At 35.7% G+C, this 25,882-nt stretch overlaps 1 protein-coding gene across 7 annotated transcripts in view; it reads right to left on the reverse strand.

Moving 5' to 3' along the window:
- Schip1 (Schwannomin interacting protein 1) overlaps positions 1 to 25,882 on the reverse strand; it is a 41,369-nt gene that overhangs the window by 3,566 nt on the left and 11,921 nt on the right. For 3 of the 7 annotated variants that reach the window (XM_072005292.1, XM_072005286.1, XM_072005291.1), the window contains exons 5-12: positions 24,907 to 25,263; positions 22,298 to 22,844; positions 21,072 to 21,169; positions 14,389 to 14,541; positions 13,150 to 13,261; positions 11,654 to 12,012; positions 10,490 to 10,701; positions 1 to 9,209 (exon numbers count right to left, since the gene is read on the reverse strand). The exon at positions 1 to 9,209 is cut by the window's left edge and continues 378 nt beyond it. In XM_072005292.1, the coding sequence (XP_071861393.1) occupies positions 9,032 to 9,209; positions 10,490 to 10,701; positions 11,654 to 12,012; positions 13,150 to 13,261; positions 14,389 to 14,541; positions 21,072 to 21,169; positions 22,298 to 22,844; positions 24,907 to 25,263 (2,016 nt within the window). In that variant the 3' untranslated portion in view covers positions 1 to 9,031. The remainder of the gene's footprint in view (positions 9,210 to 10,489; positions 10,702 to 11,653; positions 12,013 to 13,149; positions 13,262 to 14,388; positions 14,542 to 21,071; positions 21,170 to 22,297; positions 22,845 to 24,906; positions 25,264 to 25,882) is intronic. The other 4 variants (XM_072005287.1, XM_072005288.1, XM_072005289.1 and 1 more) reach the window with 4 other exon arrangements.

Here is a 25,882-nt window from a genome sequence, read left to right on the forward strand (position 1 = left end):
TGGATATTTAATTCGTAGCAAATTAATTTTAACCATAATTTACATTAAATGAGAATTTCTTTAATATTATTTCTTCGAAAAAAATGCATGCAGTCAGCTTTATAGTTGCTTCTCTCAACTCTCGTTGAATTTCGCAAATCTCATTCCTGATCATGTTTCAAGTTTCTAAGGATACTTGATCTTTGATTAGAAGACGATCGATCAGTGGCCTTTACTTGTTTACAATGCTCGAAGAAAGCAAAGCGATGTCTCGGCTTCGCTTTGTCGACCCTTCGCGACGAAAGGGATCTTCTTGCAGAGCGAATACGCGTTGACCACCCTCTAATTATTCCTCGAGATCGACAATTTGATCGTCACCGCGTTTTTTTTCACAAACGATTGTTACGCAATCGGGAAGAGCATTTTTACATTTTGATTTCACTTTTCGATTACAAGCCTTGAAAACTGCTCTGTGCTCTGTGTATCGTTTTCGTCACATTGTAATCAAAGATTACATTTTCATTTGTATTTTACAGTTCTGTGGAATTATTCGAAGCGCGATACGTATTAGACTGGTGTAAAATCCGAATAAAAGTTTTTGTTTGTAAGGGGGCGCAAAAGGCGCTTTAAGTTAGCAAATTTTGTTCTCTTCCTCTCTAAGTAGTTATTGGGAATTTAGAAAAATTAGAAAAAAGTGTGATTTCTTTTAATTTAGAAAAATCATTTTAGATTGTCATACTGTCAGTTTCGAAGGGGTGAATAACATCGCGTTGTTCCTCGGAGATCAAACGTTCTGTCATTTATTTGTCGTTTATTTGTTCGCTTATAATAATTTTTCATATCTCTGTTAAGTAATTCACGCAAGGCTAGCGTAAATATGAAAGAACGTCGAAATTCGACAGGTAATGCATACGTTCTGTGTTCTCTTTAATAAACTTACTGTACCTGGATACCTTTTTAAGTCCTTAATGTATGAATACATGTAAATCAGTACGTGAATAGTTTTATGCAAAACTTGGATAACCCGTTTCCAAGTACTTGCACGATTAACATACTTTTGATTACGCTTTTGCTAAAGTCTAAAGTTATATTAACGGGCGGTCGACAACAGAGTCTTTTTCTCGTCTCAAACTCGGCATAGTTAGTTGTTTGTTCTTATTTGAATACGCTTTTACGTTCGTGAACTAATCGTTTTCTTTTGCCTATTCGTTCGTCATAGGTTTTTCATATTCAAAATATATGTGATGTATTCTTCGTTCTCTTTCGTCGCTCGCGGCTTAATTAAACAAATTTACAAAAGCTGAAGCAAGAACTGTTCTATCTGAGGTTCATTGTTCTTAAACGCAATTACATATTTAGTAATCGAATAGTCTTAATTAATCCAAGAAAATACATAACTACAAGCGATTAATTCCACGTTCACGATCGTTGTATTGTATCGTATTACGATACAAAAGAAAACAACCAGACACCGATAGAAATGAAGGTAATTATTTAGAAAGGTGCCGCCATCTTGTATTTAGATGATCTTTCGATACGTGTAAGGCCTTAGTTTCTCAGACGTTTGCAAACAACTGTCGGTACCGTTACAGCGAATTCTGCCTATAATTGTGCGTCGGTGAGCTTACAGCGACCGGACAAAACAACGTTTAACCCAAACCTAATTCCCATCTTTTGTTCATAGTTTATATAGTCAGGTATTTAATACAATCGTAGGCAGAATTCACCGTAGTGGTATTGACAATGGTTTTTGCAGATATTTTTGTCGGAAACTAAGACCGAACGGCGTTTACATGCAAAGGAAAAAGTTATTCGGAATGTTGATTTCCTCATTTTTTATTAAAAAATTATCGAAATCCAAGATGGCGGCAGCTTTCTAAATAATTATCGAAGAAAGTATCGATTTTCACTAATACACGTTATTAAACACGCAACGACAAACTTACGTTCATTACAGTGCACAAATCTGAAAATATGAATCTTTCCCTTGAAATTCTTTAATTCTGATTTCTTTAACCCTTCAGAGGTCGCGATTAACCTGACTCTTTTAAACTAAATATTTTCAAACAGACACGTCGTAGAGTTTGCAAACAAGGATCGACTAGCAATATGTATGCATATACCAAGTAAGTACTTTCTATGAACAGACAAAGAAGCATTGTTTAAAATGCTTTTGACAAATGGCCAGAGAAAAATTGTTATACCTTTAGGGTAATAATATTATTTGCGATGAATATTATGGTCATTTAAAAAATCTAGCAATCGAGGTTTTTGATCGATCCATATCAAACATAATTATTCAATTTTTATTTTTTTCCATATCGTATGCTTACTTTATCACCATGTCACGAGGAAATACGTCGAACCTGCCGATGTGTAATACTCTCATGGTTTTTCACTTCTCTCAAAATTGAAAATTCAAATATTTTCAATCTTTTTTATATTTAATACGTTGTGTCGTGTATATAACGAGAAAAACAATAAAAGGGGGATAAAATTCGTTTCCGAGCACCACTATTTTTTAAACAGTTTCTGTATTTTCTAATCGCACTCGATGAATAGAGACGAATGTAGCGAATATAATGGTATCGGGTTTAAGAATACGCCAGTTCAAAAGTTATCATCAATGCGATTCGAATCGATTTGGCAAATATCATTTTACATAAGCCCGACCAATATCGCAACCACACCACAAAGATCATACAACGGTATCAACAAAGATAAACCGCTTTAAAGCGTTTGTCTCTCATGCATAAGATAGAGTAAGCCATACATACGGTAGAGTAGTCGCAAGAGCTCCAAACTGTTACGTCTCGGCTCTATTCGTCCACTACCATCGGAGAATACAATGAAAAGATTAAAAAAAAAGTGCTATCCTGATATGGAGTTTAATAGCTCGCACGCTGTTTCATCTTTTTCAGGGTCATTGGATTCCGTCCACCCGTTTTTACCATTTTCCTCGTTCTATGCAACGTCACGACGTACAAAGCGATTAAGAAAAGTCTGGTGAAAATCCACGAGGACGTTAAACATCGACAGGTTGACCAGGAATATTTATATTTTATTTAATAATAATAAATTACATTTAATCTAATAATGACCAATTATAATAATACCAATAATAATATGACGATGACGATGACGATGACGATGACGATGACGATGACGATTACGATGACGATGACGATGATGGCGATGATAATAATAACAATAATAATAATAATAATAATAATAATAATAATAATAATAATAATAGTAATAGTAATAATAATAATAATAGTAATAATAGTAATAATAGATTTTAAATTATTATATTTGAGATACGTCGTAACTTGCGCGAGATTAAAGGTAGTTAAATCTCTGAAATACGTTTAGATAAGCATCGATAGTGCCTCGTTCAATGTACTTGTAAATAGATACGTACTCAGCTATTTCCCCATGTACGCTCACGAATTTACCTTTAGATACAGGTAAAATATTTGTATTGTTAATGCTATTTTCGATGTTTTCAGAGATTTTCTTCTTACAAAATTATCATTACGTACTCGTATATGTATGTACATATGATTGTAGCCGCTTCTTTCGCACGAAATATATATATAACGTTTATGACTTGCAAATGAATTAAAAGATAAGAAAATGAGAGCCACTTTTTCCGATTTTAACGTAATATCAATTATCTACTATAGTTTTTATTTGTGCATGCTTTTGATTCAAAATTCATTTCAATCTATCGAACACGAGTATAAATTATGAGAAAAACGTTAGAGAATGGAAGAAAATCGAAAGAAATTATTGTTAATTTAAGCATCCTTAATTTTCACCTGATAGAATTGGTTTATAAGCGATGACAGAAATTTTAAGGTTATCTCATTTTTGCTTACAGACGGCCACGTTAATATCGAGCATGCGTTAATACGGGCACCCTTTAACTTTATCAACTTTTTTAGCCGATTGGCGGGAAGCGAACAAGCGAAAGATATCGAAACGATGTAAGAATCTTTCGATTTATTGCAGTTAGAGGTGTAAAGTTGCGAAAGAACTGTGATTTTCACCATCGTTGACCGTTCGTAGCTCGATCTCCATGAAATTTTCAGTACGCATAAGTGACGCGAATCTACGAAACGTACTTTTTATCTACCTACTTCCGCTACAGTAACTTCCGCTACAGGCTCAAATAAATGAAAAATATATCGTAAGTAAAAAATTACGCCGTTACGACGAATATATTGTTCGCGATTCCGATCAGTAGAAATTTTTTTTCAAAATTATTTTTACCCGTCATCCGGTAAACCGATCCTTCTTGCTTGTGAAAAAATTCAAGTTGTTTGGTGCAATTTTGAAAAAGTTATTCCATTTTAAAGAATGCCCGAATATTAACGCGAAACACAGGATATAAATCCGTATGAAATACTTAAGAATAAAATAACTTGATCTAACTGCCTTATGGGTCGATGTTTTAACGATTTAACGTTACATGTACCAATTAAAGGTTAAACGTTTTATGATGACATATACATACGTACATACATACGTATACCTCGTATATTTTTGCGATTCAAGAAAAAGAAATATCGTTCGTAGGATTCGTACTTGCTTCTCTGTTGCTTTTCCTTCGGCATATTATTATTGCACCTTAAATTTGACCTTAAATTTCTCAAACATTGCGAGCATATATACACACGTCTTTTCGTCTTTTCTTAGCAAGTAAATTTACGATGTACGCTTTATCAATAATTTCGTATACAGAAGAACCGAATCTCGGGTTTAGCTGAACTGAATGTGAATCGGTCGCCTGAACGTTCTTAGCGTTTACGATCGTGCTCCTATTTTACGCATCTTTGATGAACGGTACAGCTGAAAAATAAGAATATCTTTCTCAGGTACAACAAACTCACCGAAAGTTGTACGATATCCAATACCATCGGATGACGATTCTCCAAGTTTGTCGCGTTTCTTTCTACCAATTCCCTCGTCCATGTTCTATCCGTGTTTACGTCAATAGCACAAACGAAACAACGCTTTGAATCTTCAAACAATTAAATATTAAATATAACAAAGATATTTTTCTAGCGTAAAATTTCGGTGAATCGATTGTAGAGCAGCAAGAAAGGTTCAGTTTCAAAGGACCACATTTATCGTCATCGTTCTTTCACGATCTCCGCTGTAAACGCCAGAAAACGCTATCAATTCGTTAACGAAACAGTCGGTTGAGTCGATTTAAGAGATTGGAAGACGTCGAGAGAGAAAGAAATATCCTCGACTGCGGAGAACAAAGAATCGGTGTTCCATCGTACGTGTAGCGATGACGTTAGTAACGAAGGACGCGTGTAGCAAATATTCGCCTATTCGATCGAGCCTTCGTAGCTGGCCCGTGTCCTTTATTTATAACACAGAGAAGAGATCTGCCTATCGTTTAAAACGCTATTACATGTATGTATATATAAAGGCGATACATTCGGCAAACACGTGCATGCATGGCCGCAAGTTTTAACCAGAGTAGAAAAGTAGGGATGTATCGGCTATATAGGACGATCCAATTTCATCCGTTTCGATCCAGGATGATCAAACTCCGATGCAAACGGGCGATGAAACGTCGCGCTCATTGTGATTTTGTACTTATGACGCTGTGCGACTCGGCAATTTTATACATGGATACAAATGATTATAAAATTACGTAAGATTAAGCTAATGAAATATTAATAATTAATAATTAAAGCGAGGGAACGAGAATTTTCATAAAACGTGCGTTAACAAATTTTTAAAAACCATTCTTTGTTATAATTTGATGCTATTTAACATTAAACGAATTATTCTCCATGCGTCGAATTATGCTTTCGCCACATTGGGGAATAATACTTTTCGAATTTTACTATCTGCTACAAAACAATGAGAATGAGTAATTACTATAAATCACGAAAAGTGCCAAATTCTTTATACGATATAAGTACATGTGAGGTTTCCTCGTCACGTTTGCATAAAAGGACATTTTTCACGGGGCAATGTAATAAATATTCTCATGTTATCCGACATCGACAAATACCTTACACCTCATCAATAGTGGACACAAGTAGTTGGACACAAGAAAAAAATGGAAACACACACTACGCAACTATTATAGAGAAAAGAATTTCGAAGTGAACGAGGAGGAAACTAAAACGTTAGTATTCAGAAGAACAAATGAAAAAATAGGAAGCAGAAAAACGAAAACGAAATACGAAGGCCAAAACGTAGAAGTGGTAGACGTTTATACACCTATGTAAGGATATATCATAGTCAAAGTTAGCCACGTTTCATACGGCAATAAAACATTTTACAACTCGGGCAAAAGTCGTAGCAGGCACGATCTGCAAACCATTAGTAACGACAAAATATAATAGCTGGGACACGGTAGTAAAGCTACGTGAAATATGAAATTAATACGAAAATGGAACGAGTGCAATCGAGTCTCCTGAAAAGTGTGTCAACTGTATCTCGTAGCGCATCAGGATGCACCTAGTATGTTGAGGTTAGGAACTGGAAGAATGCACTTGGAGCATCAAACGTTGAAAAGAGGCGGCGGGAGGGTGGCGAAACGTTAAACTACTGGACAAAACTAACGAACATGGATGAACATATAGGGTACCTAAAAGTAGATACTTGAAGAATTGCCGAAAAAATGGGACAGAGAAACACCGAGATTCGAAAAGAAACTGGTTCGCTGGAATAAAGAAAGGCAAACTGGATAACCGTGTATATGGAATTAATAACTCGGCAAATGCAGCAGCCAAATCAAGCCATGTAATTAGTAACAAGTACTAGAGAAACTCTTCCGCAAAGACAATTTACCCACATATGTATCACAAATACAAGAAAAATAGCAAAAGCCAACTACCTAAATACCAAATTGCCACGAGATTAAACGACGCTAGCAAGAAGATAGGAACGGACAATAGTAAGGTCAGGGAATTGGATAACTTACAAAACAAATGCTATATGCAATAGATAGGAGCTAGAAAACAGAGAATGGCCGAATTGACGGATTGAATCAATTGACGGTAGAATCAATTTAGAACACGATTCGTGATCGACTATGGATCCAGCATGCCATAATAATATATGTAATAATGACAATAATGATAATAATGAACGATAATAAATATCATTGTTTACAATTAGATGATAGAACCCGTACTTACGATAAATCCGAAATACTCTGAAAATCATTGTGGCGAAATTGTTTCTAGAAGCAAGTTTCATAAAACTAAAAATAATCACGCTGGAAGAAGCCCTGCAAAAGACATTTTTGTACTTTTGTAAGAAATCGCGATTCATCGGTTGAGAATCCAACCACCATTGAAACCACATTGAAAAAACATTGAAAACATACGTATATGTATGTACGAAGCTGTCGAACCGTACAGAATGCTGATCGCAACTACGTGTAATGGTATCGTTTGTCTGCATCGAACATAAGATAGGTGGATTAACTAAAGGAATTTGTTGCTCGTTGCTATTTTTTCTGGCTATGTATGGTATACGCACGTACATGTATCCCCGTTCATAAATATTAGAATACCTAATGACTTCGTATAAAACACGATAATTCAATTAGTCAATTAGTCAAGGAAACGATTAACCGATCAGTATTGTGTATTCGTGAAAGAATAATAAGGAATCAAACGTTACATAATAAGACATTGCGTGTTATAAAACATATGAGAAAGCTATAAAATTATTTGGAAATCTTCGACATTTCAATATACGACGAATTACCATATCGCTTATCGACGCAGATAGTGGCACGAAAAAGAAAAAGAAGAAAGAAAATTAATTTTTGTTTTTATTCGTAGTAAATTCTATCGCGTGAAACGGTATACATCTCTATCTCAATTTGTCACGCCAGAATATTAAGTAAATTTAGACAAAGTAAAAAGAATAGCCCGAAGAGTAAAAATTTAGTTTAGTCACGTTGTAACAGCATCGAATAGAAATAACAAGGTCTGTACGAAACTATCGTACAGAAATACGTAAATACATCGTATCACGAAAACGTAATGTAAACGTAACGCATGTGCGTAACGTGTATATGACATGGTAGTTCAAACTGATGAACGTAAGTTACAAAAAATTCTTAATTTCCAAGTTGTGCGATATGTCAAGATGTCTAATGTCAAGAAGCGATATGTTGGTCTCGATGAATCACCGATTCAACAAATTTCAGACGATTTGAGAAGTATAGAAAGATAATTCAGGGAAGTTTGTCAAAGTCTAAATCCGGTTTATGGAATTACCGATAACGCGTACAACCAAATAACAACAAATAACAATGATAAAAGGAATAATAATATAAGTATTGGAATCAATTGAATTAAAGTTTAGGTAACGATTGAAAGATGCATGCGTGGCATGCATGGATGAGAAAAAAATAGTTTTCTAATAATTCTTTGGATTTACCTTATTATCCGTAATTGTCTTAATATGTACATAGGTATATATAATTACGAACGGAGGTGTACGTATTTACATATTACTCTAGCTTTTATGCTGATAACGGCAAAGCTGTAAAAACTTTGGAAAAAGATGCTCCTCTTCCCTGTCGAAAACACATTTATCAAACAGGGAAAAAGAGGATTCTTCGTTGCGATACTATACTACGGTATATCTTTGAATCTCCATTAAGGAAGAAGAGAACGATTGTATTTGCTTGCTATAACTTCTTTTCCCGCGCGATAAGAGAAAACTACTCGTTTTTCTACCGTTGCATCGAAACATTCGTTTCTCTTTCTCTTCGTAATACAATTTCTGGTTGCTGTTCCAAACGGAAGAAGGAATCCGAGCATCGACATCGGAATCGCAATCGGAATTTCGGTTGTCCGCCGAACGCGGCCCAATTCATATCGCATCTCGTCCAGATTAGTATCACTCTCGAGCTAGAGCTCGAACGTCGAATCGAACAGATCTAATCTAACGTATTCGTGTTCTCCGGATGTTGTTCTATGTACCAGATAAATAGTGATTCCTTAATTCCCGCTTAATTGCCAACGAGACTACGCAGTCTCGTGGCGAGGCATTATTTTCTTACCAACGAGACTAGACCGCGGTGCGTAAGCTTTGGCTTCATCGACGACTTGTTCTGCCCTGCGTTTACTTGTTGATGACTTCTGCTCGTTGTTTGCTGCTCCCTCGCGTTCTGCTTTTTCTTCAGTGACTCCTGCTTGGCACCTCTGTGCATGTGAACGCAGCAGAAGCTGTTTATTAACGCGACAGGCCGGAAAATATAACGTTCGTCATAGCTTGCCCGGAAAACGCTACTATCGTTAAAGAAACATCTATGGCCGTGATTATACAGAGAGCGACGAGCGACGAGCGATAAGCGGCAAAATCATACACAAGCGGCCTACGTCCTACTTCTTGCCATATTTTACCCATCGTAGACTCATTTTCCTAATCTTTACGATTGTCCTGCCATAAAATCGGCCTACACTGCGGGTCAGCTGTTAAAGATTCGATATCAAGATAGTCCCTTCGTATTCGTCGTTAGTTACTATGTATTTATTTGTCGCTCGAGTATTTACTACAATAACAATTAACATAATAAAGGAACGACGGAGCGGCGAAAATTGGTCTCCTATCTGTCGCTCATTTGTTATATCGCCTATTTCCTATACATGTGAAAGTTGATAACGATCGCCTCAGCGATACGAATTGGCAGCGATATATAAATATACTCGGCGAAATATTTCGAGTATATTTCAAAAAGATTATACCGACTATACTTGGATAAAAAATCTATTCACGGATACTCTCCTCGAAACTCTAACGACGAGCAAGAATCTTTAAACAGAGCTGTCTTTGCGAACGAGGCTCGAAAATCGAATTCACAACGTTTCGATCAGCTGAATTTTGGCTAAAGGCAAGAAGCAGCGGTTCTCAGCAAGTTTCTACTTGCATTTTCTACCACCTACTCGCGCGAAAGCGAATATTTCGTCATGGTATCGACAATTCCCAACTAAAATAATCATCGAGCCGAATCTAAAGCTGCGAGCTTAAAACTATGTTTTCCTTGTCGATCCATTATATCGATCGCTTCTTTCAAACTTGTAGCGTCATTTACCTCATTCATTAGCAGGTATTGAAAAAAATTTTTTTTAATTTTTCCAATACTTTTTCTAATACTTTTTACGCGTCATAAATCAGTTAAATTCGTAGCATGTTCTAACATTGCTGAAGAAGCGTAGCATACGCGTGCCGCGCCCTATAACATTTATCTTAATTTTAATCGATGGTACATGACTCTATTCGCATAGATATACGAATTCCCGCTATAGATTTATTATATAGGCCACATACAGCAGCTTATCGTTTACTCCTTATTGCTTACTGCTTACCGTTTATCGCTCTTTTGTATAATCGTGGCTTGAAAGGACGAGGGAAGGAATAAGGAAGGCGTAGAACAAGGCGTAGAACAAGGCGTAGTAGAAGAAGGAGAGCGAGTTAGAATCGTATAAAGTGTAAGCGAAAAACTTACAGATATCGAGTGAGATCTTCGACGTCGACGAGCATCGAATCTTGTTCCATGTGTAAGTCGTCTCTTCTCAAAAGTCCTTCGACCAGAGCCTCGTTCAGAGCAGCGATTCTTGCATGCAAATCGTTCGCGACTACTTGAAGTTGCGCGACATTTAGCTCCGTTAAAAGTACTCGAGATAATCTGCGCCTATCCTCACCCAGCTGAACGCCAACCTAGGGATGATAACGAACAGACCTTTTTATTCTTTTTAACGCAAAATATTATATTCCAATTATTCGAACACGTTTTCCTTTCGATGTTTCATAGCAGTCAAAATAACGACACATAGATCTAATTGTTTTCCACACTTTGTTCTTCGTATGTTAGCATCTTCTTGGAAACACAGGTTGGAGAACATCTCTATTTGTCCAATAGGAAGTTTTATATATAGTTTTAGTTTTGGTTGCTATCACGGGATAATTAATGCCTCGATTAATGCTTCGTTTCACGATATTATTAGATTCCAGGATATTGATCGAAGAATCGGATAGTTTTAATATTAACATACACGTTTAAACTAGAATACGATACGGAGTTCCTTGGAGTGAGAAACATATAGGAGAGATTAAGAGGCAGACTTAACTGGAGGGGGGAGGGGGTGTCTCTGGTCTTTGTCTTGTTCAGAAGTTGTACCAGTTATGTCCAGCTCGAGATCATCCGTTCTTAAACAATGGTCGTAAAAGCGAGCCTGATCGAGTAGCGATTCGACATAGCACAACATACGGTTCCCAGATTCAAAGAAAGGCCAGAGTACAACTATACGAACGTTAATCTTTCTTAAGGATCATTTTCGATCCAATAACCACAAATATCTCGTAAGCTAGGAGAGTCCAATATTTTCGTGAGAGGAAAGAGTCGTTGAAGATGTCAATTTTTATGACACATTTAAAAATCATCGAAATCATCGAGGCAACCGCTAAATCGACGAGCTCACTGTAAATCTAATCTTTAATAATTTGATCAAATTATCCTTTGTTCGATCAAAGACTTTTCGAATTAAAGATATTTTACTTGAAACTAGGAAACTCGCGGAAAGGAAAGCACGATTAGATGGAAAAAGCTTGAATCATATTTAGCAATGTGAAATTATTTGATATATATGTATATATATATGATAAAACTCACTTTTTCGAGGCTAGATCGCACCATCTCGGTGATGGGACTTTGTTTTAGCCTTTGCCTCTCCACTTCCATCTGCATATGCGCCATTTCTTTGGCTTGTGCCAGGGCCATCCGTGCCTCGGTTTGCAATCTGGCCTGTCTGGCGAAGAAGTCGGCCTCGTCGATCGGTGCTGAATTCAAGCCGCTATCCAGTCTCAAAGGTGGAAGGCTTAACACTTGAGGTCTGACCGGCATTTGTTGTTTCTGTTGTTGCTTCGAGTTCAGTGGGCTCGGCGTGGATCCAGGGGATACATCGTTCTCTGAACACGGAGACTCCGTGTCCGAGGGTGTTTCGTTCATGAAGCAGATCTGCAGATTCATTCCTGAAGAAAGCAATTGATTTTGTAAATGTAAAACGTTGTAATTGTAAAATGAAATTGTACACGCTTATGTACCTTTGTATATAGGATAGATTATCTTCGAACATACGAATTTCTCTTTATTTCACCTAATTTTGTACTTTTGAGTTTTTGTTTTCCAATCAAGATGCTACACGAATCAAGTTTTGCTGGAAATTCATTTGATTTTATAATTTCTTACAGACTTGTTTTCAACCGAAAAAGTATGTAACGCAAGAACATCTTACGTAGGTTGCTATTATAATTATCTACGAAGAGATTAATTGGCCTTTATTTTATTTATCTTTTCGCAACGTTGATCTTTTATTTTATAACGAAGGTAAATAATAGCGAGGGAAAATCACTCTATAGCTTCTCTCGGACTCGAGTATAGCAATTTCAATCATACAATGAATCTATTACGTATTGTTTAATTGATAAATTTTGTAAGAAGAAGCAATATTCTTGATAGAAATACAGTCGAACATATTTCACTTGATATTAATTACTACTAATTAATTTTCTTAATTCTACTAGAACCTGCTCTCACAATTATTTCGCAACAGTAAGATATTTGTAAGATTTATCTAAAGCGAGGAGTTTAGCCTTCCATACTTATCTTGCGTTTTCATTATTTCCATATTAATCGATAAAAAGAAAAGTACAAGCGAGATGTGTGTGTGTGTGTGTGTGTGTGTGTACATATAAATTCGGCGTTATCACTGCTTAAGCTCGCTTTAATTTCTCATTATAACATAAACAAAATCTCTATGTTATATTGCACAACAATTCACAACAAATTACTATTCGTTCGAGATGGTGTAGCGTTTTCAAACAAAGGGTCTCCATGCCTCGAAAAATTATTTACTTCTATAAATAAACATAATTTTATTCTAACTCGAATCTTTCACGTATCGTCAGAGTCCGCACTCCACGCACGCGATACATATCCATAATAAAATTGAAAACCAAACATTAAATCAACAATCGTATACCATTGCGGTTATTCGATCAATAATGTCGCTACAACTATAAACGATTTATGGGTATAAATGGATGATTTTCCACGAAAGATGCGACTAACGAGATACGCTTCTTGCGAAATGTTGAAGTGATACGGACCGCTTTGAAGTCGCGACTGGAGACTCGGTTTTCTTCCGCGTTCAGCGCGCAGGTCTTCAGCGTCTGGACCCATTGCCAATCTCCTTCGTATCTCTTCGCGATCGTTTCGCCGCTGTGAACAAACAGATGAATCTAAGATGTAAACACGAGGGTGGTAGAAACCCGCCTTCATGCTTTAATTCTTCCTAATTGCTTTTTACGAAACTGTGCCTATGCGTGAGAGTGAAATTATTATCGACATTGACGGTATTTAACTTCTCTAACGTATACTGTACATTAGACATTAAACATTATACTACGTATAATATGTGATTAATTGGAAAGGAAAAGAGACGCTGTCGATAGATTATCCGTTTATCGTACTTTTCTTTATGATTTTTACACGGTGACGAGTGGGAAGGTTAGAGTAACTGGTGTTTGCATCGAAACGAAATGGATCGATAGTAGAACTATAATATCTATTAGAAGCGATGTTTATAATGATTTTACGTGATAATGAACAGCAAACGTTTCTCAAAGCATTTAAATTCTAAATAAGTAATCGATCCTATACTTTGTAACGTAACGATGGAATGCTGTTTCGATGGAATTTTTATTTTAATATGTGGTTACGTAATTTATTATTACGTAAATTACATTACGTTATACACGTAAATTCAAGTAGAGCGGCTCTTACACAAGAATGATTGTATTATTTGTGATTAATTAAGAATAATTTTTGAAAATAAACCATGTAGTAAATAAAAATGTCCAAAATTAGTACTGAAAATTAGTAACGAATGTATTCTCGAATTTAGAAAATATTAATATCTAATTATATACAATATATAATCGTGATTACTAATAGAAAATATAGTAATAGAGAATCTTTACTATTTAAAAATATCATTTCTCTAAAAATTCTATTCTTACTATAAATGGTTGGCCATTGGAATTCGACTTTTGCTATGAGTCAATTAGAATTACAAATACATCACCATGATTAGATATTATTCCAATGAATTATCTAATATGCCGTAATATGTCATCACAAAATTTCTACACTTTATATAAATATTTATATTAAACCAAAGTATAGAGTCTTACTTTGACAAAAAATTGAAAGTAAATCGTGATGATTCTGCACCGTAACGGAATTTAAGAACCAACCGTTTCCCTTTAGTAAAATTTCACAACTAGTAGGAAAAACTATTTAGAAAGGAAGCATTCTTTAGAATGGAAGGTCACCGGAAGTCACACCTGAAAAGTTTCATCCGGTTCTCCCCGCACTACTCTATCGAATCGCATAACGAGATCTTCCCTTTCAAGATCTTTTGTTTCGTCGGGCTTCTGTAGCAATAAAGTCGTTCCTCCCGACTTTGGCTGTTCCTTGTCGGTCTCTTTATCGTCATCCTGATGTCCCAGAAATGAAAGTCAATTCAATTTAACATAATCGATACGTTTGATTACCACCGATAAAAATGATCAGAACGATATTCAGTCGTGCGAATGGCGACAGAGATTCGCGCGCAAAGCAAAAGGATAGTGACGAGTAATAAGTGATAATGCAATGCTCGATGTATTCAGCAACACTCAACTTTCTTTCCTCCTTTTCTTTTAGCGCTTTGAACTTTTGTATTTGTGTGAAATTAGACGACGAGTAATAACTCGTATGTGTTTATATATATTTAGATTTGAAAGCAAGAAATCCACTTCAGAGTAGAGTGTAATTTCATGGAATCAGAAATTTTTCATTTTTATCCTTTAGGTGTATCTTATGATTTAGTAGAAAATTTAGATACTATAATTTTGTATTGTCTAGCCTCCTTAAATTTTAAGCGGTTTATTTCTTTAGAAGAGTATTAACGCAGCACATAGAATTTTTCAGCTGACATCGACAACTTCATTTACGTGTCCATTATTATTTGTAGCGAAAATATTTCAGGTAAGAGATAAAGAGCTTCGGGGGAGTTGGGTATATTTTTCTATTCGTGTTATTAACTTTTTCGTATACCCTACTGGATTATAATAGTACAATATAGTAGATTATAGTAATACATGTACATATAAAGGTCAAATTTGTTTTCTAAATGGAATCATATTATCATACATCATATATGGCAGCAATAATACATTAACCTACTCACGTGGGAAAACTATTTATCAGTATAGTGGATATTTTAATTTTTATTTTGTAAAAGGTATCGCATGAAACGCATGTCATTTGTATTTATTTTCCTCTAGGATGTCGGTAATAACAATAAAAATGATTTGCTTTTTACTTCCACTGTATAGTAGAGAAACTGCACTAAGAGGCTGTCTGCCAATAGAACATGAAATCATTTCCGAAAACTTTTTCACAATTTCTTAACGAATAATTATATTGCTAATTATATTTAATACTTAATAATTAACACGTGATCGGCCGATCTCTTCAATAATTGCCAACAAATGATTCTTCCTACGTTTACGTGTCGTATCTACAAGATATGCGAATGTATTCTGATGTTTATAAAAATATACTTTTAAAAAATGCACGTAACACATGCAAATCAAATAGTATTTCTAGAGACAAAACAAACTATCAAAGTCTCGTTTCGCTTATTTATTTCTTTATAAAAATGCCATGCGTTTGCATAAACGTCTACAGCTTATCGACTACCTACTTATTCGTTACTTATCGGTATTCATATTTTTTACTTTCTTAAACCAGTTGTTATATCGCTATTTATACATTTACTATTCTACGATCCTAACACCATTATTATTATAATATTATTTTATACAACATTATTTTAAAGCACATTAAGCGGCAAAACAGAGATACGTACGTGTATACACATACGTGTATACTCTATCGCCATTCTTTCGGCTGATAACTGATAATGCATTGGAGGCTATGTATGTATATCTTACGAGATCGAAGTCATCGTATGTAAATGTGTATAGATCCGTGACGAATCGGGAGTCCTTTTTATAATGTTTTCTTGCCTTGTTGCTACTACCCATGTTTTCAAGATTTTGCTCTAGTTGTTCTTTCACGTTTTAAGCTTTTCCGCTAGCTTTTAAGCTATCCTTGTCAACTGTTTATCTTCGCAAGAACACCGTACGCATTTTTCCTTCACTCTGTTTTCACACAGTCTCATCTCCGCGTATCATTACGAAAGGAGTTCAACAGGCGAATTAGAAAGTCATTAACATCAACGGAAGGAGAAAAAGCCGACAGATTTGACAGACCCGTTGATATTTCTTCGTTCATCGTGTCTATAATACGTCTACGTGTTATCGCGTGCAACAATAAATTCTTCTTCTTGCTCGTATGCCGAGAAGAAAGTTATTCGTACAGCTCGAGAGTAATAGATAAATGGCTTTATCGAATGATTTCTTATTCGTTAAATGCGCAAGGCACGAGAATAAAAATCCAATTTTCTTATATTATTTATCGGTTACTTTCTTTTCATTCATTCGCCGTGTAATGTAGCGTGAAAACTTTCTTCTATCGTTCGTTTTCCTATTGCGTCGAGGAAATTATTATGTCGGAGACTAATTTTTCGTCGACATTGTTCTCAAATTATTCATCGTCATTCTCATTTCTAACAAGGATTAGCTTCGTCTTGGCTCTACTTAAAAAATGAAAGTCTAACAATAAGGTAACGTTATAGAGTGAACGAAAAGTAGTAACTATGGATATTGAAAGCGAAATGCTTAATCGACAATGAATTTAAAATCAATTTTCTCGGAGTACGATGTAATTTCGTTTGAATATGATTTGCAAGCGATTGGAGTAGGTCTGGTGAAATACATTAAACGTAGTAGATGAAATGGATCTAAAAGTCTTTCTATTGTCCTTTCTATATTCAAACATGTTGAAAAAGAATATTGAAATATCGTACAAGAATACTATTTACGTAGTAGTATCAATATCAACGAAAAATCTACCTTTCTAATCTTCTAATCTTCTAATGTACACAGATAATGTACGATTCATCGTAATCAAGTTACTGTCCGAAGAGATGTAAATATTTTTAACATATCGATTTTAAAATCTAAAATCTTAAAGCTACACGCCACCTATTAGAACGGTAAACAGAAAAGGTCTTTTCTTTTTTCTTTAAGAAGAATTTGATACTATCTTGCGATTCAATTTGCAATTCAATCGATATCCTCGCTCGTTCCCGACAGTTTTGGGCTTTCTTCCTACCGATGTCACAAACGACTATAACGCGTTTGTTCACCTCGGCAGACACTGTGGCGCGTTCCTTCCATTATATATGATAAAAGGCAGACGAACAACGTCACAAGACGCTTAGATACGAGACCGTGTTTATGATGCAAATAAAACGTAAGTATAATTTAATTACACGCGCCTTTCGATTTATCACGATTCCATCTATATTGTAGCATGTAGAGATGACGTGAACTGCTACTTGTGAATCAAGAGTGATTCGATCACGTTCGTTACCGATCACGCTGCTTCTTCACAGTGATTTGCGATTTTTCGTAATCGTTTCCGATTGGTAAACAGCATAACCGTTCTTTGCAAGCATCTCATAACCCGTATGTTTTGTATCAACGATATTTGTGTCAACAATTTTGAAACCGAAAGGACGAATTCAGAATTTTAAGATACTGAGACATAGGATAGAGAAAAAGAAGCAAAGAAAAAAGAAACGAATCATTTCTCGTTTCGAATATTAAAATAAAATAAATCTACGATAGACGAAGGAAACTTAACGTAATTTTAAATTAACGTTATACGTAGATATTTTTGTGCAAGCTATATCGAAGTATTTTATAAGAAATGATACAATCAAGATGAAGAATTACGACCACAGTGAGCAAATTCACTCGAGATAACAAAATCACGTTCACAGTTATGAATAAAGCTAGATCAGACCATAATAAATCATAAATCATCGAATGTCAGTGATTTTGCACGCCATCTCTAGTAACATCGCTAAGCTATTTTCCTCGCGAATACTGATATACACCTTAACATAACCTTCAAAAAGTGTACCATCTATATGATTTTCGGGATTCTTTGATCAGAATATACAACGAATCATGATGAAATAAATTTTTCGCTAATAGTTACACAGCACTACTAAAGTAAACCAAATTGTCGAAGAACTGGACGAACGAGGACACTGTTACTCAAGCTTCGTTGCATTTATCACGCCAAGAATATCAATTTCTCCTTTGACTCTCATAAAGTAAGCCGCAGCGCTAACGAAACATCGTTCCGCGAGTAACGGATGCGGAAGAAGATCGAACTGCCGACAATTAGAGTGAAAATAAACTTTATACACTGTTTGTCGATGTTAGATGCATTTCAAGTTTAGTAAATTTCACGTAGTTTGGCAAATAGCTAACGAAGCTTTTATCTCGAGTCACGATTCACTGTCGTTCATTGTTGTTCATAGAGACAAGATATTTTTTCTAGCTTTTTACTCGCGATAAAACGGATCGAAAACATGGAAAGATACTGGGAGTTTTTACGACGTGACCGGACTCGCGCGAGACGAGAACAACACGGGACTGGCATAAAATGAGTCAAGTGAGCGGCGAACCGATCTTCCGGTAAGGTTTACTCGAAGGAGGTGGTAAAGTCGATGGTGCCATTAACCGTCTACGGAGGCTGAACTAACTTTTCACAGTGTTCGGTGAAAGTGGTTAGCTTATTTGACGCGCGAGTGTTCGTGTTTATTCACGTTTACAACAAGGAAACGTTTAATCTTTATTCTTGATCAATTATAACGGTTTAAAGTTCGGCAAGTAGTTTCGACTTTTCACGGCAAACAGGACAGAGAGAACTACGTTCAGAAGCACAGGCGGTTAATTTAGTAGCGCAAGTTACACATCAGCTGTACGTCGTAAGACAAAACAGCTCGAAATAAGCAATTTAAGACTCTGATACGACGAATCATTAATGCAAATAGTTGGAAAATACTCGAAAAAATCAGCTATTCGGTATAATAATTAAAATTTAATCTAAGAATGATTTTACCGCTGATATATAGTATTTTCCATTAGCTATCGTATTACTTATTGGATATTATTATTTGATATATCCCCCGATATAATTCTTTTGATCGATATCGATTGATTTAAAAAATTATAAATGGCAATAGTATAATATTTAACGTAATAAATGCAAATAGACATAGAGTATTAATCAAGCAAAGAGTTTATTTACTAACGATTTCAATTACTTTAGAGAATAATGATTCAACATTTCTCTCGAATGCCTTAAATTATGCTTTTATAAGTATTTCATAGGTATTGCTTGTCCTTGTTAGTTCTATAATCGTAGTTGCTTTTCCAAAATCGCAGTTCTATTTGTAAAACGTTTCGTATTTCGAAACAAATCGTTTGATTATCACTGCTAAAGATGGTATATGTACCTTCACAAATTGTACTCAAAATGTTTCGCTCTACTGCTCACGCTCGAGTACTCGTTTCACCTACGGACGGTTGAGATTTTGATTCGCAATGATACGCGAACCGAAGATGTTAGAGAGTTAGTTGCACCTCATCAAAACTGGTTTATGGCCAAAACGAAATCTCTTTCTATGCATTGGTTTATGATAAATCAGTCGTAATTATTTTTTTACGCATAAATTTGTAATATCTATACGAATGTAACGTTAAAATATTCTTTAACGTCAATAAACAACATACGATGCTTCGTTTATTTAAAAACATTTACCGGCATATATAGGAATTCGAGTACTGGTTTAAACAAAATTATGAGATAGACGGTAGATATCCGATGTTTTCTTTTCAAAAATGTGTGTTTATCGTCTCCGTTATTTATTTTCTCTCATAATTTATTACGCATCGTTAAGGCTACTCGAAGGTTTTACGTGCTAAATAGTGTCACACTCTGTCTGACACGACGGTTGCATTGATCCTCTTCGTGGCGACATCCGTTTCCTGCTCCCCCATTTCCATACAATGGACATTGCGCCGCGCCGGCGAATATAGATCGTCTGTGCATTTAACGAGACTCGCTATCGGGACCCTGAAACGAGGTCCCAAGCCTCATCGACCTTATTTTCCGCGTCAATGGTCAAAAAATTACTCGCGCGAAACACCTCGTCCGAAATTACACGGATTTTCTTTTCTCTCTTGCAAGCAGCCGATCCAGCCTACGCGCAAACGAAACATTCTCTTTCACGGATTCGTTTTCTTCGCTAACTGTTTCACCGATAAAGTAGGTTAAACGGGATTTCCCGATTGTCATTTAGACTCGACATAATCCTTCTTGTTCCCCGACAAAAAGAAAAGTTAAGGAGAAAACCTGTATTTCTTTTCCATTTCTGAGAAATAATTGGGTTAATTAACGTTCGAAGAAAGTTTCTCGACTAGTTAAACAAACTTTTGCGTTTTCTGTTTCTTCGATTTTCAAGTGGAAACGTTATCGTTTCAATTAACGAAGATATTGCACAGTTAGGAGAATATACCGGCGACTTTCCAGTTTTTCGCTAAACTAGTAGTTGCAACTATATATTTTATAACATATCGCACCTAAACTGAGATCGATATCTATCTTTGCGTACGTTTACCGCATCCTTTCCAGTTTTATTTACAGCGGTCGACATTTATGATTATGAGTATATCTCGGCCTTTGACGATTCAATATCGTCGCCTGAACGTTTATTCAATTTTACCGTATTATCATCTGCCTGTGAGAACATTGGCCAGCCGAATTTACCTTTCCATACAAGAATTACGCGATCGTAATTAACGCAATTAACAATTGCACGCTTACGTTCGACGTTTCGTTACTTTCTACCATTACCCTTTCTACTACAATTTATTATTCGACAAACACAACGTTAACATACCTCGTTTCTCTTGAATCGGCCTTGTAACAAAAACGTTGCTACGCACGACACTGTGCAATTAGACATATGTATGATAGAAAGGTGTTTACTCACTCGTCGTTCTTCTTCGCGTGCAGCTCTCAGGTGAGATTCGATCGCATCCAGATCGATCTTTGGCATCGCTGTCTCGATATTGTAGACGTCGAAGCCACCTTCCATGGAGAGAAGATCGCATGAGATATCGTTACAATCTTAATTACGTAATGTTAAGTTATTGCAAGTCGAGTCGCATAGAAAATAAAGATTTCTACTTTATTATTTTCTTCGTCACCCATCATAATTATTTCATTTCTAGTTTTACTATTACGCTCGTAGCCCTTTTACATTTGTCACCGGAATATTATGTGTATAATATGGTATATAGTATACGTATACATAAAACATATACATATAAAGATAAGCGATCGTTTGAACGAAAATTTCGTAAATGTACACAAGTTGAATTAAGAAAAGAGCAAATTAACATTTTTATTTTCATTTTTTCTTTTTCTTTTTCGAATAATTTTTGTTTTATAAATGTTACATTATTACTATGAAATGGGAAGATGCACGGCAAGTGTACGCGATAGTATACTTGGGAAGAAGCGTAAACGAGCAACAGTGAAAGGAACGTGTCACGTATAATATATATAATACACTGATTCTATACTTACTTACAATACTATATAATACCAATCATGCAGAGTTGCTGCGCGATACACGTGAAAAATGAGCAGCAAAGCTCGATTATTCTTTTAAATGACACTACGATAAAATTTCCATGGGACAAGCGTAAAATTTTTCTTCTATGATAATTTTCTCGATAAATGGTTAGTAATCCGATCTATTAGTAAACGTTATTTGTTCTTAATACGCGATTTTTACCTAATAGAAAAGATATTTATTACCATCGTAACGCTATCAATTTACTAACAGAAATGTTGATAAATAATCTCCTCCATTTCATTTGATATACGTATTTTCCTTTGTTCATCGATTAATTAAGAACTTCGATAAAGAAAGAAATATGCATATTTCGTATATTGTATATGCATATGCGTATTTGACATTTACTCGAATAATTTCTCTTTTTCTTCAATTACTGGAAATTAAAAACTAGCCAAAGGAGCAACACACAAGCTATTACGTATTGCAATTATAATTAATATCTGCGTAAGGATTGTTGAATTTGAAAAAATTTATCAAATATAATCCTAAATTATATAATATAATGTATAAAATTATAATAAGTAATAAATTATTATAATAAAATTATAATAACAACGTTATAATAAGTATACCTGGTCCATTGTCTGCATCAGCTCTTCTCTTGTCCGGACGTTTCTGTGGATTCGCCGCTCTTAACTGTTGCAACTGTTGCTGTTGCTGTTGCTGCTGTTGTCTGCGTTTCGCTTGATTCCTGACCATTTTTTCTTTCTTCTTGGTATCCGCGCCCGATGCTTCCGGAAGATCACGGTCCAATAGTTTGTTCGTATCTTGCATGTCGTCTTTCGTCATATTGCTCGTGGGAACAGAGGATCGCGTGGACGAGTGAATAGGATCCAGTGCCTCCATAGCGACCACGTCTGGTACCGGTTGCACGTACTTCTCGAGATCGACCCCGATATCACGGCCGATGCTCGAGAGCAGATCAATCTCCTCGAGCTTCGTGTAGGTGGGCTGCTCCTCCGGATAACTGTCGGTGTCGGTATTGCTCTCCGAGTCGTCGTCGTCGGCGGAGCCGCTCGACGTGGCCGTCTGACGGTTGCCTATTTTGGAACGGGCCTGGTGAGGCAACTCCTTTGCCTCGCGTATCAGGTCGATGTGCTCCACCACGATATCCTCTGTCTGAAAAGACAATGCTCGTTAGCCGCTTCCTTTTGTTTCACGGACAATGCGGGATTCGATGCATCGGACGTTTTTCATTCGATTTTCACCGAGTTCCTTTCGTATTTATCGTAAACGTGATTCGGGTTAAATTTTCATTTTCTCTTTTATTCAACGCTATGCATCGTATGAAGAATATTATATATATATATAATATATATAGTATGTGCGCTAGTAGTATGTACACTATACACTGTTATACACGTATCGTGTTATACTTGAAAAGCGTACTCTTTAAAATCCTCACTGCATGTGACTTGAATTTGAATTGGCACGTACTTTTACAATGCGCGTGTATGTGTTCGACGCAGAAACAGATGCGGGACACGATTCTTTGGTTTCTGAAAAATTCAGTATCGTATAATGCAATACGATATAATGCAGCAGAATTTTATTAAGAAATTCGTAAAAAGTAGAATCGATTAGTTTGTCTTTGGATCACCGATTCGTTTAAAGCGGTTTATTTATTAAAATTCACATAAATTTTAGTTACGCAGAACTGTTTTTTTTTTTTTTTTTTTTTTTTTTTTTTTTTTTTTTTTTTTGTAACAAAATATTAGAGTTCTGCTACGTACATCTATCACAATATTATGTTTATACGTTATGATACAGTTCGATCGACAGCGAATATATTAAATTATTGGAAAACGTAAATGTCAATTTAATTCGTGAATATCAATATTAGCCAATATTCTATCTGTAATATAACGTATCAGTTTGATTAATTGTCATTGGTGCATAATGGTTAAATAGGCATGATTTCGCTTCATCTATGACGATATTTATCACGATATTTTATATTCTAATATCGCAAGATCTTTCATTTAGATAGTTCCCATATCGCTTAGAATCTACCCTACCGAAACAACGCAATTGAAATGGCTTCAGAAAATCACAACAAACTGTCGCAAAGAACTATATAACACGAAGATAATATCACGATAGAGATATAGATGACATAAAATAATATACCTGTACATAATAGACAATGTAAAGGCATTAACAAGGATATTTTCTACGAATAATATCCCCATCATACGAATAATTTTTCTTTCTTCAAATAACAATCTGTATAACAATGGATTTCCATTTCGAGTTTATTTTACAACTTGTTTTACGTTCTACAGCACGATATAGTCGTGAAATTCATTCACCTCTTAGAATATTACTAACATGCTTTGACATGCTTTCGTGAAATTAGCCTGATTAGTCCTAAAGTTTGCGGAAATTTCTGATTAACGTAGTGGTGTAACTATAATACGTACATGTCGCCAGTCGATGCCGACTGACGCTGTTTTAAAACCAGGAATGTAGTGTGAACTCTGTTGAATACATTGATGTGTTCTGCACGCGTGTGTGTTCAGTGCGCAGTGCCGCGCAGTTATTAGCCTTCCACATACACGGACAGAAGCGTGACACAGACGGTATAAAGCGAATTCTCGTTAATCTTGATTGTCCGTGCTTCATCGCAACAGAAATCGTTCGTATTACACCGATCGTTCTTTAGTATCACTACTGCCGCTTTGGAAAATTCCGACAATTAAGCACTTTTCTTAATCTCTATCGTTGCGAGATTCAACGTGAACTTGTAATATAAACATCGTAACGTAATGTCCGAAATGACATACGATTTACGAGAAGATGACAGATGTTAAACGACCCAAGTTACAATTTTTTGCTAAGAGATATGGCTCCATTACGCGATGTGTTATCGAATTATAAATTAATTTTAACTTATACGGATGAGCGTTTATGATACGTTTAACATAGAAACAATGTTAGTTTATTAGAATTTAAATTATAATCACAATGTCGAAATAGCAATATTGTTACAATATTGTAAAAATTGTATTTACATGTATATCTGTATTTACGGGTCGCATAAATTCTTCAAAAGTGTTACTTCGAACTTGTTTCAATTAAAAACAATTCGACAATTTCACTTCGATTGGTTCTAATACGTGTATGATAAATCAATAAACTTATTCGATATCAATCGGATGATAGAAAGCTCGAAACCCACCTCACCGACCTCGCTGGTCTTCCCCGAGTCTGGTATTTCCTCGATCTCCGGAAATTGGAGGATCTCCTTGACGCTAGTCGTCAGTTCGACGATTTCGACCTCGACCGGAATCTCCCGTTCCTGATTCTTTTCCAACACCGCCTCCGACAATTCCGTAATGTCCTCCGCGACTGTGTTAGCAAGCGCCTCCTCCGGTTCTAGCACCGTCAAATGCGTCTCCGCCTCGACCACGCTGTTCACGATATCCGATTTCGGCGTGAGGATCTTTTCTTCCGTTCTAGAGTCTTCAACGCTTTTCACGTAGTTTATACATTTCTCCGATGGCGGCACCACCGACTCGTACAAAGATGTTACAGTCTGGAAACAGAGTCGATTCGTGTTTAACCCTTCTCGGTAACAAGTCGACCAACTACTTGCACATAGTCGTTATATAATCGTATCGTATATCGTATATCGTATATTATATATCGTATATCGGTACAGACCACAGACGGTTAGTATAATAATACATTCCTAATGCATCCCATATGATTACGATGATACATGGAAAAGAAATAAAATACGATGTATATTGATCAGATAATATACATACGTATTAACCGAATTCACGAAGAAAAACTGATAAAATTGCAACAATATTATTTTTCAGGAAATGAAGCAAAGCAATTTCATTTATGCGTATCTCTGATTAAATAACGAGGAATGTGTTTAGCGTTGTTGGAAGGAAAGCAATCGTTGGTATATTTCAGTCACTTTTAAGTCTTAGTCAAGCATTAGTCGCAAAGGAATGCCGTTGAACGTGATTGACACATTCACACTGATTTACTGATTTAATCTTATGACTTTTCATAGCTATGCAGGTAAACTTACAGTTAACCTTTGAGAAAAGCCGAATTTCTTGTAGTTGTTTGTCCGAATGAATAATTATAAGCGATACAATTAGTATTATCGCGACGATATCTGCCGTCGATGATAT

The sequence above is a fragment of the Bombus fervidus genome, chromosome 6, assembly GCF_041682495.2.
Source record: "Bombus fervidus isolate BK054 chromosome 6, iyBomFerv1, whole genome shotgun sequence".
Classification (NCBI taxonomy): domain Eukaryota; kingdom Metazoa; phylum Arthropoda; class Insecta; order Hymenoptera; family Apidae; genus Bombus; species Bombus fervidus.